Raw genomic sequence first — 17,316 nt, forward strand, 5'->3', positions numbered from 1 at the left:
CTGTGTTGGGCCTGGACCAGGTGCCCAAAAGGATGTCATAGAAAAGGCAGCAGGGACTCCGAAAAGGCCACTGCCGGTTGAAGCACCTCCGACAGGTGATTAGTCCTGACCGCCACCGTATGTAGCTCAAGGTTGAGGGCCTCGGCTGCCCTACACAACACCACTGAGTATGAAGCACCCTTCTCCATAGCCAAGGTAGGAGGAGACAGCATACCAAGGTCTGGGGAGGTATCCAGACCACTGGCTTCCCCCAACTCCTCTCTCCAGTCCAGTTCATCTAACTGGTCAGCCAAAGGGTCTATAGACCCCTCCCAGTCCTCCTCACCATCCTATGGTTGCCAATCTGGCCTGTAGGAAACACCAGGGTCGAACAGAGGTAAAACAAGTACTGCTCGGCGCCAGATCCGGCATCGGTCCGGCTCCATGTCCAAGTCAGGAGGAGGCCGAGGTCGACGCTGGCTGGGGAACCAGCCAGCGTCGGGAGCGGACGATGTTCCTGTGAAATAGGTGCCGAGGGAGGTGTTAGAAGGTTAACAGGCGCCGATCCGGATCCAGGATCCAAAGGGACCCTGTGGTGCCGGAGCCGCCAGTGCTCGGTGCATATTCTCTTAAATGTGAGACAGTCAAATTTTCACAAATACTACACTTAGCTGAGGATCCTGATCATCCAAGGAACTGGATTTCAAACACTCCTACAAGTATATTTAAAACACATGGCACAGCTATGTAATTTTATTATTTTCAACGTGTATATAAGGTAATTTGTGTTTAGAGGCAAACCAATTTGTATTGCTTTGTAAACCTACACATTTTTGTTGTAAGGAAACAAAGAAGGTGCGGTACGCGTAAAAACAGTAGCGCTATGAAAAGCGTTAATAAAGAAATAAAAAGTAGTTAGAAACAATATGTTAAAATGGCCGCTGCATATATTTAGCAGTAGTTGGCCGTGCTCTTGAGAGGGCTAAACAATGGAAGAGACATGACCTATGCATGCCCTTGACAAATGGGAAGGATGTTAAATGGAGTGATGATGATGCCAGTAAATGGCAAAACTATGGGCATGTCTCGATTCGAGACAGTGCATGCGCGAAGTCTAGAGCCAAGACCTAAAAAACTTTCAGAAAAGGCAAAATGCAGCAGAAGAGGGCAATGCAAAGGGCAAAAGAGCGTGCAGAAAAGGCAAAACAAAAATTAACAGAAATGGCAAAACAGAGCAGAAGAGAGCAAAACAGAGGGTAGAAAAATAAGCAGAATAGGGAAAACAGGGCAGAAAAACGAGCAGGAAAGGCAAAATAGAGCAGCAGAACGTGCAGTAAAGGCAAAACAGAGAGTAGAAGAATGACCAGAAAGACAAAACAGAGGGCAGAAGAACGAGGAGAAAAGGCAAAATAAAGCAAGAAACTAGCAGAAGAGGCACAAACAGAGGGCAGCATGCAGCAGAGGGGAGCTGGCTGCAGGCATGATGGACAGGAGAACTATCGCAATGGGAGCTGGCACGAGGAAATCACACCTAGGTTCCATCCAAAACTTCCACAGACTATCATTGGCATTCAGTGCTTTTTGGTGCCATTTCTCTTTAACAGTTTAAAAGATTCATTTCTACACTTCCTCTTATTACATATTTATTGTTTTGTTGTCATTTTGTTTTAATTCAGTTTTGAATTTTTATTGTTTGATGTTAGACTTTATTACTATTTGATATTTTACACATTGCCCTAAGTTAAGTCTATCTGGTTTGTGCCATAGCAACCAGTGGGTTGAGCTGAGGTGAATGTAATGAATTTGAGGTTCACCCTGATAAGTTCATATTATTTCTTGAACTGGGGACCTGCATACCCCAAATAATACTCCAATCTCTTAAAATCATCATCACAGCAAAGTTGTTACTGAGGATCAGTTTTCCTCCAATCAGAAACAATAATTCTTCAAATGTTCCAACACGGAATCCGCAAATGAACAGAACATATATGTTATGCAATCTCCACACTCATTAGGCAGCGCCATGTACTACAATTTTTTCTAAAACATGGTTTGCTAAAATGTTTACAAAACATATTTAACATTACCATTATCTTTCTACAATATTTATTATTTTGACAAAAGGGATTATCCCTTTTTTCATTTAATTTATCACTCACTACACACACCCATATGGATACATATATGTAAAATGTATACACACACACAGACATACAGCATACAAAGTGCTATTTGCTGACATGTTGTGAATATATTTTAAAGTCTGATACTGTGTATATTTGTATTACGCTAATTGTAATAGTTATCGTTAGTTCAGAGTTTTCACACGAAAGGAATTTTTATTGGTTTCTTAATAATATTGTACAATACATACTCTCTGGGTTCAAGCAAGTTTTGTGTAGATCCATCAATCAGGGCAGAGAAAAAAAGCATTTACAATGCAATGGTCTCGGCATTGTTAAAGTTAGAGCTATTGGCATTGCTCATGACATTATTTTTATTTATGTTTAAAACATATAAATCAATGGCATTGTCATTTACAATGCCAATAGCTTAATCTCTCACAAATGCGAGACCTATTGCATTTGCACCCACACACAGAGCCACACACACACAGACAGAGCCACACACACACACACACAGAGCCACACACACACACACACACACACACACACACACACACACACACACACACACACACACACACCCACAGACAGAGCCACACCCACAGACAGAGCCACACACACAGACAGAGCCACACACACACACAGAGCCACACACACAGACACACAGAGCCACACACACACATAGCCACACACACAGACACTCAGAGCCACACACACAGACACACAGAGCCAGACACACAGACACACGGAGCCACACACACACACACACACACGCAGAGCCCCACACACATACACACACAGAGCCCCCCCACACACAGAGCCCAACACACACACACACACACAGAGCCCAGCACAGACAAACACACACACACACAGAGACACACACACACACACCCACAGACAGAGCCACACACACAGAGCCACACACACACAGACAGAGCCACACACACACACAGAGCCACACACACACACAGAGCCACACACACACACACAGAGCCACACACACAGACACACAGAGCCACACACACACATAGCCACACACACAGACACTCAGAGCCACACACACAGACACACAGAGCCAGACACACAGACACACACACACACACACACACACGCAGAGCCCCACACACATACACACACAGAGCCCCCCCCACACACAGAGCCCAACACACACACACACAGAGCCCAGCACAGACACACACACACACACAGAGACACACACACACACACACACACACACACACGCACACACACACACACACGCACACACACACACACACCCACAGACAGAGCCACACACACAGACAGAGCCACACACACAGACAGAGCCACACACACACACAGAGCCACACACAGACACACAGAGCCACACACACACATAGCCACACACACAGACACTCAGAGCCCCACACACAGACACACAGAGCCAGACACACAGACACACAGAGCCACACACACACACACACACACACACACACACGCAGAGCCCCACACACATACACACACAGAGCCCCCCCACACACAGAGCCCAACACACACACACACAGAGCCCAGCACAGACACACACACACACACACACACACACACCCACAGACAGAGCCACACACACAGACAGAGCCACACACACACAGAGCCACACACACACACACAGAGCCACACACACAGACACACAGAGCCACACACACACACATAGCCACACACACAGACACTCAGAGCCACACACACAGACACACAGAGCCAGACACACAGACACACAGAGCCACACACACACACACACACACACACACACGCAGAGCCCCACACACATACACACACAGAGCCCCCCCCACACACAGAGCCCAACACACACACACACAGAGCCCAGCACAGACACACACACACACACACAGAGACACACACACACAGACATCCCTCAGTCTATGTCAGCCACACGCCCATCTCAAGAAAAAAACGATCAGAAGCAGGGAACAGAGGCAAGAAAATCGAGCACAAGCAGGGAACAGAGGCAAGAAAATCGAGCACAAGCAGGGAATAGATCTGTACAGCAAGGCCTTCCAGTGTACACCAGTTGTTCAAATCTCCAGCAGGGCAGACCCAGGCACCAAGCAAGACCTCACAACTCACCTAGAGGCAACAATGGGAGTAGCCTGCCACCAGTCCCCCCACCAAGGAGTTCAGCAGGCATGTTCTGGACCAGCCTCTCAACTTCTGTATGACCTCAGTCCAGCAACTATTTTCAGTGGCCCAGTTCTCCCCCCCCCCCACCCCCAGTGGTGAACCAGCAGCCACCCTCTCCCTCCCTGCACACCAAGACCTTGGTTATCAGTCTCGCTCCCAGAACAGGCTCATGAGACAATAGTTATCCCGCACAGTAATATCCATCAACGAGGGCCTTCCTTCTCTTGCGCACACCAGAAGTCACCGTGTATCCCTTCCTCCCTGTGGGCATGAGCGTATGTTGTACGAGGTCCAAGCCTCACCCTGGATTTCCACTGTCCCGACAGTGTGCTACTGCCCTTCACCCACCAAGCCGCTGTCCTATGGTGGGTCCCCCTCACACACCAGTGTGCTCCCCTTCTCACGCTCGCACACTCACTGCTCTGGTCACGGGACCCAGCCGTGCCCATCTGTCTTCAGCACCTGTTCGCTCGGAGACTGAAATTCATGCCACTCCCTCAGGCCGTACTTTTGTCTCGATGCTGTGATTAATGGCAGATCCCACTAGTAAGTCCAGCCTGTGGTCTACCAGCCTGCCCCAATGCCTGCGCCAAGCCCCACTATAGACAGTTTAGGCATACCCTTCTGGGCACAACCGCAGCTTCTGCGCTCCGTCCCACTGCTCTCCACACATCGTACTCCCTCGTCGCGCTGCCTCGGTCTTCCCCCCCGAACTGGCCGCAAGTGATTCCCGGAGGTGGCCCGAGTTGGCTGCAACCTTTTCTTTGAAGCAGCGTGCCACCGCCACTATTCACAGTGGGCTAACGGCGCAGGTCACAGCCTCATCCACTTCTTGCCTCACCTCAAAGCGGGCCACGCTCCCACCGCCTCCACAGTACGTCTGGGCTGGCCCGGGTCTGAGTCGCTCCCACAACCACGGTCAACTCCTCTGGACGCAGCCCACCCTTTCCGATCATTATCGGGTGGCACTACGCGCAGTCTTGAATGCCGCTTTTGGCCGCCGTGAGGAGAAGCGATGCGCGTCTCCTTCCCTCTGCTCCAGTGCGGAGGCTGCGTCCCTGCACCGACGACGCCACAGACTCCAGGCCGCACTTGCCTTGCCGGGGCCGGACTCTCTCCCGCTACGCCTTCACAACTAAGGCCTCGACGTTGTCGCTTCACCCCGGGTGTCCGGAGGGCTCGCCCAGCAATCCCCCACGGTGTCTCGCTTCAGATGCCTTAAAAAAACTGAGAAATGTGTCGGATTACGGGGATTAGAAGAACGACACACAAACATGGTGACACGAGCCGGCAAGAACGACACAGAAACATGGACCGGACCGGGGTAGACCAGGAATAGAAAAAAATCGAAATTAAAAAAAAAGAAAGGAAAAAAGAGAACGTGCTGGCTTACCTTAAAACAGCAAGGAACCCAAAAAAAAGCCTTTAAAAAAAAAAAAAAAGATTTAAAAAAATGTAAATAAACAAAACGCCCACCAGTCACAAAGAGACGGGCTAAAGTCAGAGAAAGAAATGCAAAAAACACGCCCCTTAATCCGAAACGGACGGGGCTTAGCTACAACAAATGACGTCACAGAAACCTCTTCCCCAATGGCTGGCCACCGTTTAGGGAGCCGGCCAATGGAGAAGAGGGGCGGGTTTAAACCTCGCTACTCTAAGACATAAGATCTCGCCAGCGAGACTGCACATGCGCAGCCTACGCTAGCCGAGACCTAAAAAGGGGAGAGGGTGGCAGAAAAGTGGCATTTCCTATTTTATTTCCCATAGTAATTTTTGCTTTTCCATACAGAGAAAAACGTTAACTACACCAAATTTGGCACAAAGGTGAAACTTTACTCGATATGATATGAATGTCAGCAGCCCTACATGCCAAGAACAGATGCATACTGGTAAGTAGCATATTCCGTTCGAGGCATGTGGGCTGCTGAACTCATATCTGTGCATAGACTGTATAGCAGTATCTCCTTTAGCGGTGGTTACCTGTGCTAGCTGTAGCAGTTTGAAAAAGAGTTTTGAGGACAGCCTGGCCTACAGCAGCTTGCTGCTTTGCTTGCACATCTACACAATAGTGTTTTGTGAAAGTATGTATGGTAGTCCATGTGGCTGCTCTACATATGTCTTCAAGAGAATGGCCCCATTTTTCGCGTAGAGTGTGCTCTTGGGGGGACAGTTAAAGTGCGTTTAGCCTTTTGATAACATATTTGAATGCATTTAACGATCCATCTGGCTATTCCTGACTTTGATATTGGATTTCCTTTATGTTGTGGTGAAAAAGCAACAAATAATTGCTTTTTTTCCTAAATGATTTCGTTCTGTCCACATAATAAAGCAGAGCTCTCTTTACATCGAGTGTGTGTGGGGCTCTTTCAGCTACTGACTGTGGATTTTGGAAGAACACTGGCAGTTCTATTGATTGATTAATATGGAAATTGGATATGACCTTTGGCATAAACTTAGGGTTTGTTCCAAGAACCAAACTGTTAGCATGTACTTGCATGAAGGGTTCCTGAATTGTTAGTGCTTGTAACTCGCTAACTCGCCTGAGTGAGGTAATGGCAATCAAGAATGCCACCTTCCACGTTAAGAATTGCAGTTCGCATGAGTGTAGAGGTTCGAAAGGAGGTCCCATAAGTCTGGTAAGTACTATATTTAGATTCCAGACTGGGGAAGGTGGGTGTCTTGGAGGGATCACCCTTTTAAGACCCTCCATAAAAGCCTTTATTGCTGGTACTCTAAACAGTGAAAGGTGTTGCCTGTTTTGAAGGTATGCTGCTATAGACGCGAGGTGTAGTCTTATGGAAGAGTACGCTAGGTTGTATCTTTGAAGATGCAGCAGGTAACATATAATGTTCTGCATGGAAGCATCTAAAGGGTTGATTTGGTTATTGTTGCAGTAAATAACAAATCGCACGCTCTCGTAGTTGGTCGTCTTGCCTCTTTAATGATGTTCATGCAGTCTGGAGGCAAGTTGAGGTATCCAAATTCTAAGACTTCAGGAGCCAGATCGCTAGGTTCATCTGATTGGGATCTGGGTGTCTGATTTCTCCATGGTTCTGAGTTAGAAGATGGGGTGCGAGGTGCAGCCTTTGATGAGGAACTACTGAAAGTTCCAGGAACGTTGTTTACCATGGCTGTCTCGCCCATGTGGGAGCAACTAGGATCAGTGTGAGTGACTGCTGCCGCAGTTTGCGTGCAACCAGTGGAATCAGTGGTGCTGGGGGCTGGGGGAAAAGCGTACACAAATCTGCCCGACCAGTTCATCCATATCGCATTGCCTTGTGACAACGGATGAGGGAACCTGGCGGCAAAGTACTGGCATTTTGAGTTTGTGGCAAACAGGTCTATCTCTGGGTGCCCCCACTGCCTGAAGAATGGTTGGAGAACTTGGGGGTGAATCTCCCATTCGTGTAGTTGCTGGCTGTGCCTGCTGAGCAGGTCTGCAATCTGATTGTCTCTCCTTGGGAGGTGTTCTGCCAGGAGAAAGATATCTTTTGGAATTGCCCACTTCCATATGCTCTGTGCTAAGTGGGACAGTTGTGGAGAGTGTGTTCCTCCCTGTTTCTGGATATAGTACATTGCTGTCATGTTGTCCGTCCGGATCAACATAGTCTTGCTGTACAAGTATTTTTGGAATGCTATCAGGGCTAGGAATATCGCTAGCAACTCTAGTTGGTTGATATGCAGTTTCTTTTGTTTGACTGTCCAGAGCCCTTGTACTGTGTAGTGAAGGAGGTGGGCTCCCCAGCCTGTCAGTGATGCGTCCGCTGTTAGTACTAGTTGTGGAACCGGCTCTTGGAACAGTCGTCCCTTGGAAAGGTTTTGTGGGTTCCACCACTGCAAAGAGTTGTGAGCGCGACTGTCTACCAACATTAGGTCTTTTAGTTGTCCTTGAGCTTGGTTCCACTGCCGTGCTAGGCATTCTTGCAATGGACGCATGTGAAGTCTGGCATGGGGGACAATGAATATGCAGGAGGCCATCATGCCTATGAGCTGCATGAAGACTCGAGCTGGAAGAGAGTGTTGTGGCAGAAATTTGCGATGCTGGCTATCCTCGCTGAGTTTGGCTACGCCTTTGCCACTGAGGTATCTATAGTAGCTCCCAGATATTGTTGTATATGGGATGGTTGTAGATGCGATTTTGGGTAGTTTATGGAAAACCCTAGGCTGTGTAGCAGCTGAAGTGTTTGAGACGTGTCTCTTGCACACTGTTGGTACGATTTTGCTTGTATCAGCCAATCGTCTAGGTACGGGAACACATGGATGTGTTGCCTCCTGAGATGTACACCTACTGTCGTTAAGCATTTTGTAAACACTCTTGGAGCCGTGGTCACCCCAAAGGGGAGAACCTTGAATTGGTAGTGTTGACCTTCTATTGTGAACCTGAGATATTTTCTGTGAGCTGGATGGATGGGTATGTGAAAATACGCGTCCTTGAGGTCCAATGTTGCTAGGAAGTCTCCTTGCTGTAGCAACGGGAGCACTTGCTGTAGTGTGATCATATGGAAGTGTTCCGACAGTATGTATTGATTTAGGGGTCTGAGGTCCAATATTGGTCTGAGTGAACCGTCCTTCTTGGGAATAAGGAAGTATAGGGAGTATACTCCTGTCCCTTGGTGTTGGGAAGGGACTGGCTCTATGGCCCCCTTTTTCAGCATGCATTTCACCTCTTGTTGTAGCAGGGTGATGTGTTCTTTGGACATAGGACGGTGTCTGGGTGGTATGTTTGGTGGAGTAGAGGTGAGTTCTAGGCAATAACCATACTGGATAATTTGTCTCACCCACCTGTCCGTGGTAATTGCGTTCCAGACAGGTAGGAATTGTTGGAGTCTGACTCCAACCGGTGTTAGGTGGTCTGGAGGTAGCGTGATTAAGTCACTGTTTTGTGGCAGTGGAGGCTCTGGTGTTATTGCCTCCACGTCCTCTCCCCTTGTTATTGTTGCCCATATAACCTCCTCTGTTGGAGTTCTTGTTAAAGGAACCTTGGGTGTTGCCTTTGTATGTAGATGAGGTCTGTGAAGTATTGCCTCGGGTAGCTGCTCTGTATGAGGAGCGTCGAAAGGAACCAGTGTGTTGCTGAAGCTGCAATGCACCCATTGATTTTGAAGTTTCTGTGTCTTTCTTCATTTTGTCTGGAATAGTGTCAACTGCAGGGCCAAAAAGGAAGTCTTGATTGACTGGTTGGTTAAGAATGGTGGACTGCGCCTCGTTCTTAAAGCCTGAAATACGCAGCCATGCATGTCGTCATAGTAAAACGCTAGTGTTAATAGACCTGGCTGCAGTGTCAGCTGCGTCAAGCGCACATTTGATGGAGACGTTTGTAATAAATGTTCCCTCCTGTATGAGGTCATTAGCTTGGGCTTTAAAAGGCTCAGGCAGGTGTTGCATTAAGCTTTCAAGCTGGTCATAGTGTGCTTTGTCATAACGAGCTAGCAGACCTTGTGTATTCGCAATGCTCCATGAATTGGAGGCTACTCTTTTACCCGAGGCCTCTAGTATTTTGAACTCTTTATCAGGAGGAGGAGCCTCCCCTGTTGTCTGTGAGTTGGCCCTTTTCCGTGCATTAGCCACTACCAGTGAGTCTAATGGTAACTGACCTCTGATATAGGTAGGGTCTGTAGGGGCTGCTCTATATATCTTTTCAATCCTGGGATTGATTACGCGTGCCCTGGCTGTATCTTGAAATATATCAGGCGCGTGTTTTAATACCCCTTTTAGCATAGGAAGTGTTCTGATGTTTTTTTCCGAAGTAGGGAAAGTGTCAAATAAGAAGTCTTCGTCTATAAGGTCATTGTGCATGTCAACGTTGTGGTACTGCGCTGCCCTGTCTTTCTATTAGTTGTTTGAAGACAATGGTGTCGTCAGTAGGTGACGGCTTTGTTGGGTATGAGGGGACGTCAGGGATGGGATGCGTGTCATATGGGTCAGTGGGTTCCCCCCATGGTGCATTTTGGGGGTTAGGATCCTCTGGATAGTCATAATCATGCTGAGGATCTTCCCCTGTCCCGCCCTCATTGTCCCCATAGTGAGAAGAAGAGTAAGGAGCCAAAGGCGTAGTAGGCATAGTGGGATAGAAAGGAATGAAGGGTCTAGAGGGAGAAGTCTCTTCTTTCTGTGTAAGATTGTGACTTTACCAGTCTCAGGATTAATAAATATTTTAGCCTGGTCGTCTGATGGATCTGGATGAAAGAGTTCTTCTTCCACTGTCCGTGGCTGTGTTTTCGATTTCTTAGTCTGTTTTGGATCGACTATTGCCTCTGGGTCGATACCCCCTTCTGTGTCGACGACTTTTGGTGGCTTATTGGTTTTTCTCGGCTCTGACCCTTTGGTCGGGTCGACGAGTGATTTTGGATCGACCGGGTTTTTTGGTTCCACACGCTTTTTGTGCTCGACAGGTTTTTTCGGTTGACTGTCCTTTGTCGAGTCGATGGGTTTTTTGGGATCGACCGGTCTTTTTGGAGCACTTGTCTTTGGTTCGATAGCCTTCTCCGGCTGGATCACAGGCTTCGATACGGCACTTTTTACGTCGGCGACCTTCTTTGGTTCGGCGACCTTCAGCACAGCGGGCTTTTTTGGCTCTACGGCCTTCTTCGGGACGGCGCCCTTCGGCTTGGTGGCCTTCTTAGGCTCGACTGTCTTTTTAGGTTTGGCGCCTTTTGGCTCGACTGACTTCTTTGGTTTGGCGCTCTTTGGGTCGACGGCCTTCTTCGGGTCGACGCCTTTAGGCTGTACGGCCTTTTTCGGTTCGACGCCCTTCGGGTCGACAACCTTTTTGGGTTCTGGAACCTTCTTTGGGATCACGTTACTTGGCTATTGGGGTCTCTGAAGGCTTAGGTTTCGGAGCGGAGCTGGACGGCGGGGCTGGCGAATGTTTCTTCGGATCTTGGCTAAGGCCTTTTGACAATGCTTCGATCGGAGCCTTCGGTAACAGGGTAATCGGTGTCGGTGGCAGTGTACTCACGATTTGCCCCGGTGGGATCTTGTCGTCTGAGTTCGAGTAGTCCTCGACGGTGACGATCTCTAGGTCCGAATCTTCAGCTTCTGGAAGTTCTTGGCCATCATCGAAGATGTTGTCTGGTTCCAGTGCCTGTCGCTGCACCTCTTGCCTAGTGGCCCGTCGAATCCAGATGGTTTTCTTCTAACGGAATTGGGGACAGGCTGGGCAGGTTTCTTCCTTATGTTCTGGTGATAGGCACTTGTTTCATACTGAGTGTTTGTCAGTATGCAGGAACTTGGAGTGGCATGGTGGGCACCTTTTGAACGGGCTCCTTTCCATCGGCAGCAGGCCCACGTGGCGTCGAAAAGGCCCAACGGCCCGCGTCGACGACCGGTTCGAGATGGAAAGTTCGATCGAGTCAATGAGTACCGAGCGAAAACAATACCGTCGAAGTCGAAGTCTTTTTGGCCTTTAGAAAAGTTTTGTTTCGATTCCGAAGTTGGAGTATAGGAATAACATCCGAACCCAATGGCGGAAAAAAACTATCTGAGGATGGAGAAGATGCCCATGCGCACTGTAGTCCAGGGGAGGAGTCACCTATCTCGTGATACTTCGAAGACTCTTCCAGGACAACAAGGTGCAATCATCCGGACCCAACACTAGGCGGCGATCTATGCACAGATATGAATTCAGCAGCCCACATGCCTCGAACATGTATTTATATCTACAACCAGACACTTCTTCCAAATGCTATGGCACGTTGCTTGTGGACGAGCACAGCAGATTCGTGGTCCAAGCTGTGGCTTTTAGTCATGACCTATGCACAGTCTTCCTGTTCTCGTGCTCACACGAGCACCAAGGACTTCCAATTTTTCGTTTAAAATCCACTGAACTCCTGTAATGCTATGCATGTGCAGCAATCATTTTTCAACTGTGCTATAATGTGTACTGACGCAAATCTCTTAATAAAGTTGGTTCTAAAAAAAAAACGGCTGATCTCAAATGAAATTTGTGGATCCAAAATGCTTACCATTGTTTCTGGGACCTGCTTGGCCAATACAGAGCCAAAGGGTCCCAGGTGCCTTGTTCGAGTCTTTGGATCCAGCAACTCACTATACATTACGCAGTGGCGTTCCCCACTGAGTACATATATGGCTCAGATTATTTTTGATTTACATATAACTTTGCCTCCTGCGAACAGATCTCCACAACATTTGGCAATTGAACAATGTAGTCGACTGCGTAGATATGTGTGCACTTCATTTCCTACAGAGGGAATGTATGGTTGTACACTACTCTGGTCAAGAGGCGATTAAGTTTTGAGGCATTCCTTACTCATTGTGTTGCTTTGGTGCAGTGCTATATGCATGCACTTTGTGCATAAAGGTGTGGTAACATTTTCTTTAGGATGGTTGATACATAAGATTAGTGAGAGCGTATGGATGTGTTGTTGAGGTGGCAAACGCTTATTACGTGATTCTGAGCCATATGTGTACATGATGTGGTGCCACGAGGTGGGTCAAATGTCAATTACAAAAGCCATGCAGAAAATTTAATTGAACTTACTTTCAACTTTAGGGCACTGTGTGCTTGATACACTCAAACCTTCCTTCTTCTGCTTCATTGGAAACCAAGAACCATCCTCCTGGAATTTGATCTCCTCTGCATCAGAGCACTGACTGAGTATTTCCATAAAAAGCCTGTAAAATATTCGTAGATGGCCTATTAATATTAATTTGAAAAGGATTTGGCATAATAAATAAGAGGATATAGTCATTATTAAGTGGAAGAAAACACACGCTGTTCATTGCTTATAACAAATTACACACGCACAACGGTTTCAAACTCTTACATTTTTCTATGAATGGATCTTATAAATCTCCCCAATAATATTTCAAAGTCAGAACTTAGTTTAAGGTTGAGACTACAGAAATAAATGCATATTCTAGTCAGGTCAAAGAATTACCTCTCTGTATCTTTTCAACCTATTTTTAACTTGTGGAGCAAGATCAGAAATGGCCTAGCAGAGGACAATATGCCATAAAAAAATATTTTATTCACACTATCCTTGTGGGTAAACTTTGCTTAGAAACTACCTTCAAACCATTCATAATACCAACAACAACCAACCTGAACTTGGCTTTCGGGCAATGCATATAATGGCAACAAATCATGAGTCAAAAACAGCAAGTCAATTTTGAGATATCTTTGAAGCCAAAGTCAGGAGTGTGCTACCACATGGGCAGAACTATACTGGAAATCAATGGAGACAAATAGGATAAAGAGACAAACAATAGGAACATGAGCAAAAGAGACTATGGGCTAAGTTACTGCAACTTTACCGTGACTTTTCCGGCATCCTGGAGTACAATTATAGATACATGGCCCTTAAAATGATAGAAAGGAAGCACAGAAATATGCTGTAAAAAGATCTGTATCTCTTAAAACTAACCTCAAGGAAACCTGCTAGGCAGGATTTGTAAAGCAAATCTAAGACCCAACGGTCTAAGAGTTTGCAAAAGGAAGGCTGAGTTCAAAGCCCACTTAGAAATGGTCCTGTTGTTAAGCAGTTTGCTAACAAATGCACTACTAAAAAGAATGTCAGGTGACAGCTACAAAAGAACACAGAAAGATAATTCGATCTGTCCTTCTTAAAAAATACTTTTTGGATGCTTAGGTTTTAATTTATGCTGGGTCCGAAATTTTAATTCCTGTAAGGTCTGTTTAAAACGTCATTCCTGTAGTTTTCCATGCAGCTCTTGAATTTGCACTTCTACTCTGCCAAGTAGTCAGAGCACCTAGTAGACACTGGAAGAGTTTCAGATTTATTAACTTTCCACCTGTAAAACTAACTATAGTTGTACATACTATCAGTACAGTTAGCTGGCTTCAATATGAAGTAGTTGCTGATAAATGGCTTTTAACACTTACAAAACAAACAAGCATTGGAAATGCAATAGGTCTCGCATTAGGAAAGTTTGAGCTATTGGTATTGTAAATGACACTTTTTTTATTTATGTGTTGGTTTTGAAAGTAGCCAAATTAATAGCTTTGTCAGTTTTATTTATTTATTTATTTATTTATGGGCTTGTAACGCGCCGGCATCACACCCGAAGGTGTATCTCCGCGCGGTGCTGTGAAGAACAGGACAGACAGCGCTCCAACTAGAATAGAGTTGTCTTTAGGAGTTTCCTAAAGGCTAGATGGCTCGGGCACTCTCTAAGGGAAAGGGGGAGATTGTTCCATAGGCGCGGGCCCATAATGGAAAGGGCACGACCTCCCTGTCTGGTCTTGTAATGTCTAGGAACCTGGAGTAATAGTTGGTTGCTGGACCTGAGATTGCGGCAGGGGCGGTGGTATACAAATTTCTCGGCCAAATAGTGTGGACCGAGGTTGTAGAGACTCTTGTGTACCACACAACAAATCTTGAATTCCACCCGTTTCCGGATGGGAAGCCAGTGGAGGGCCTTGAGAAGGGGCAAAGATGGAGTTCTAGGGGGGGCATTGGTCACCAGGCGGGCCGCGGTGTTCTGAACCACCTGAAGTTTATTAAGCACTCCTTCGTTAGCTCCCAAGAGAAGGCCATTACAGTAGTCCAGGCGGCTCAGAACGAGGGCCTGGACCAAGGTCTTTCTTGTGTAGTCTGGAAGAAGGGGGAACACCTTCCGAAGGAGGCTTATAATGTGGAAGCAAGATCCCGCCGTGGTGCTGACATGATGGGCAAGGGTGAGGTCGTGATCTAGACGAACCCCCAGGTTTTTCACCACCTGTTTAGGGGAGGGGGCCTGACCCAGACTGGAGGGCCACCAGTCAGGGGTCCACAGGATTTTTGCCTCTCCGAATAACATGACCTCAGACTTTCCCACATTGCACTGGAGAAAGTTTGTGGCCATCCAGCTGGCGGTCGCAGTCATGCCGTTGGAGAAAGATTGTCTTATCTCCGGAGTAAATTTTTTAAAAGTGAACAGCAGCTGCGTGTCGTCAGCATAAGAGATGGGCATAAACCCGAAGGACCTCATAATATTAGCCAACGGGGAGACATATACGTTAAACAACGTAGGGCTAAGACAGGAGCCCTGCGGGACTCCTCTGGTGATGCTGGCCGAGGGGGAGCTGAAAGAGCCCATATTCACCTTCTGGGTACGCTCGGAGAGAAAGCTGGTAAACCACGCCAAGGCAGATCTATCAATACCAATCTCCTTTAATCTGGTAAGGAGGATGGCGTGGGATATGGTGTCGAATGCTGCGGACAAGTCCAACAGCACCAACACCACTGACATTCCTCTGTCCAGGGACAAGCGTATAGCATCTGTGACGGAAAGAAGAGCCGTTTCGGTGCTATACCTAGGCCTGAACCCTGACTGAGAGTGGTCCAGACTGCCGGTTTGCTCAATGAAGCTGGAAAGGTGGTGATTCACATGCTTCTCCATCAATTTGCTGATGAACGGCAAGAGGGAGATTGGCCTCAGATTTGTCATGTCTGACCAGGGGGTGGAGGTATTTTTCCTAATGGGCTTGACCATGGCCTCTTTCAACTCCCGGGGGACCCGTCCCTCAGAGAGGGAGCGGTTGATCACCATCTGAATGGAGGGACTGAGGACACTCCCAATGAGGTGCATGATACGGGCGGGTACAGGGTCCGCTGGGCTGCCTGATTTAATAGTCCCAATCAGGGAGTTGACTTGTTCTAAGCTGATCTCGGGAATGGAGGACAGCGTAACAGAGACAGCGCTGATTGTTCCGGGCTGGAGGCTAGAGGAAGGGGCCATTTCCTCAATAGGTGGGCTTGCTAGGGAGATGTTTCGATAAATAGAATCGATTTTATCGGCAAAGAACCCAGCAGTATCTTCACACAGTTTTTGGGTCAGCATTTCCGGACTGTCACAGGCGACGGGCTTGGTAAATGTGCTGAGAACCTGGTACAGTAATTTTGAATCATTGCCAGCCTCAGACAATTGGGAGACAATGTGGGATTTACGGGCAGCTCTGATGTTTTTATGATAAAGTCTCATGGCAGAGCTATAGCGATCTTTATCGGCCGTACTGCGTGAGCTTCTCCAGGATTTCTCCAACTTCCTGCAGACCTTTTTCTCCGCACGCAGTAGGTCCGTGTACCATGGTTCCTGCCTGCGGTCAGAGCGCCGGTTACAGCGTCTTAAAGGGGCAATTAGGTTGACCGCCGTGATCAAGGCATCATTGTATTTAGACAGGGCCGAACTGGTGGAGTCAGAGGTGAGAAAGTCAGGGGGTACGAAAGTAGTTTTAAAAGTGTCAGCGGACACCTTGTACCACTGCCTGCGCCATAACGGGAGGGGAGCAGGTTGGGAGCGTTCTTTGATAAGGGTAGGGAGGGAGAAGTTGATGACAAAGTGGTCGGTCCATTCCACCTGCATTGGAGGGTAACAAGTCAAGGAGTGCGAGTTGGACAGGATTAGGTCGAGGGTGTGACCAGCCCGATGGGTCGGACCTCTGTTGCACTGTTTAAAACCCAGGGCAGATAGATCAGCCAGCAGGTTACGCGCTTCTGCATTGTCAGACAGTTCACTGTGGACATTGAAGTCTCCAAGGAGTACAAAATTGGTCCCTATGCTGATATGAGGAGCTAGTGTCTCCAGGAGGAGGGTAGAAGCCTCGGCACAGGGGCCAGGGGGACGGTACACCAGAGCTCCCTTCCAGCAAGCTTGTGAGGAGGAACCAACTTTGAAAACCAGGACCTCAATGTCCTTAGTACAGCATTGGTCGAGAAAGGTGACAGTGAGGGTGTCTTTGTAAATTACAGCAACCCCGCCGCCGGTTTTGACTGGGCGGTCAAGCCTAAGAATCTTGTACCCCGAAGGGATCCCCAAGGTGATAGCGGGGACCAGATGGGGCTTGAGCCAGGTCTCCGTACAGAAGCAATAATCAGGGCGGGTCGAGTGGATTAGGTCCCAAACCTCCGAGTGATGCTTCGGGAGGGATCTTATATTACAGAGTATGCTGTTGCCCCGGGGAAGGCTGGAGCTGGAGTCCTCCGGGGTCAATGTGCCTGTGGGGGGAGGGCAGGGGTATGACTGGTAGCGGCAATGCTTGCATGAAAATGGACCTCCGGGACAGAAGCCG

The 17,316-nt window shown here is 47.8% G+C and overlaps 1 protein-coding gene across 3 annotated transcripts in view; it reads right to left on the bottom strand.

Annotated features, from left to right (window-relative positions):
* Window positions 1-17,316, bottom strand: part of PIAS2 (protein inhibitor of activated STAT 2) — a 515,220-nt gene that overhangs the window by 195,797 nt on the left and 302,107 nt on the right. For all 3 annotated transcript variants that reach the window (XM_086960351.1, XM_086960352.1, XM_086960354.1), the window contains one exon: window positions 12,784-12,917. In XM_086960351.1, coding sequence (XP_086816477.1) covers window positions 12,784-12,917 — 134 coding nt within the window. The remainder of the gene's footprint in view (window positions 1-12,783; window positions 12,918-17,316) is intronic.

Source organism: Lissotriton vulgaris, chromosome 3_1, assembly GCF_964263255.1.
Source record: "Lissotriton vulgaris chromosome 3_1, aLisVul1.2, whole genome shotgun sequence".
In the NCBI taxonomy this organism is placed as follows: domain Eukaryota; kingdom Metazoa; phylum Chordata; class Amphibia; order Caudata; family Salamandridae; genus Lissotriton; species Lissotriton vulgaris.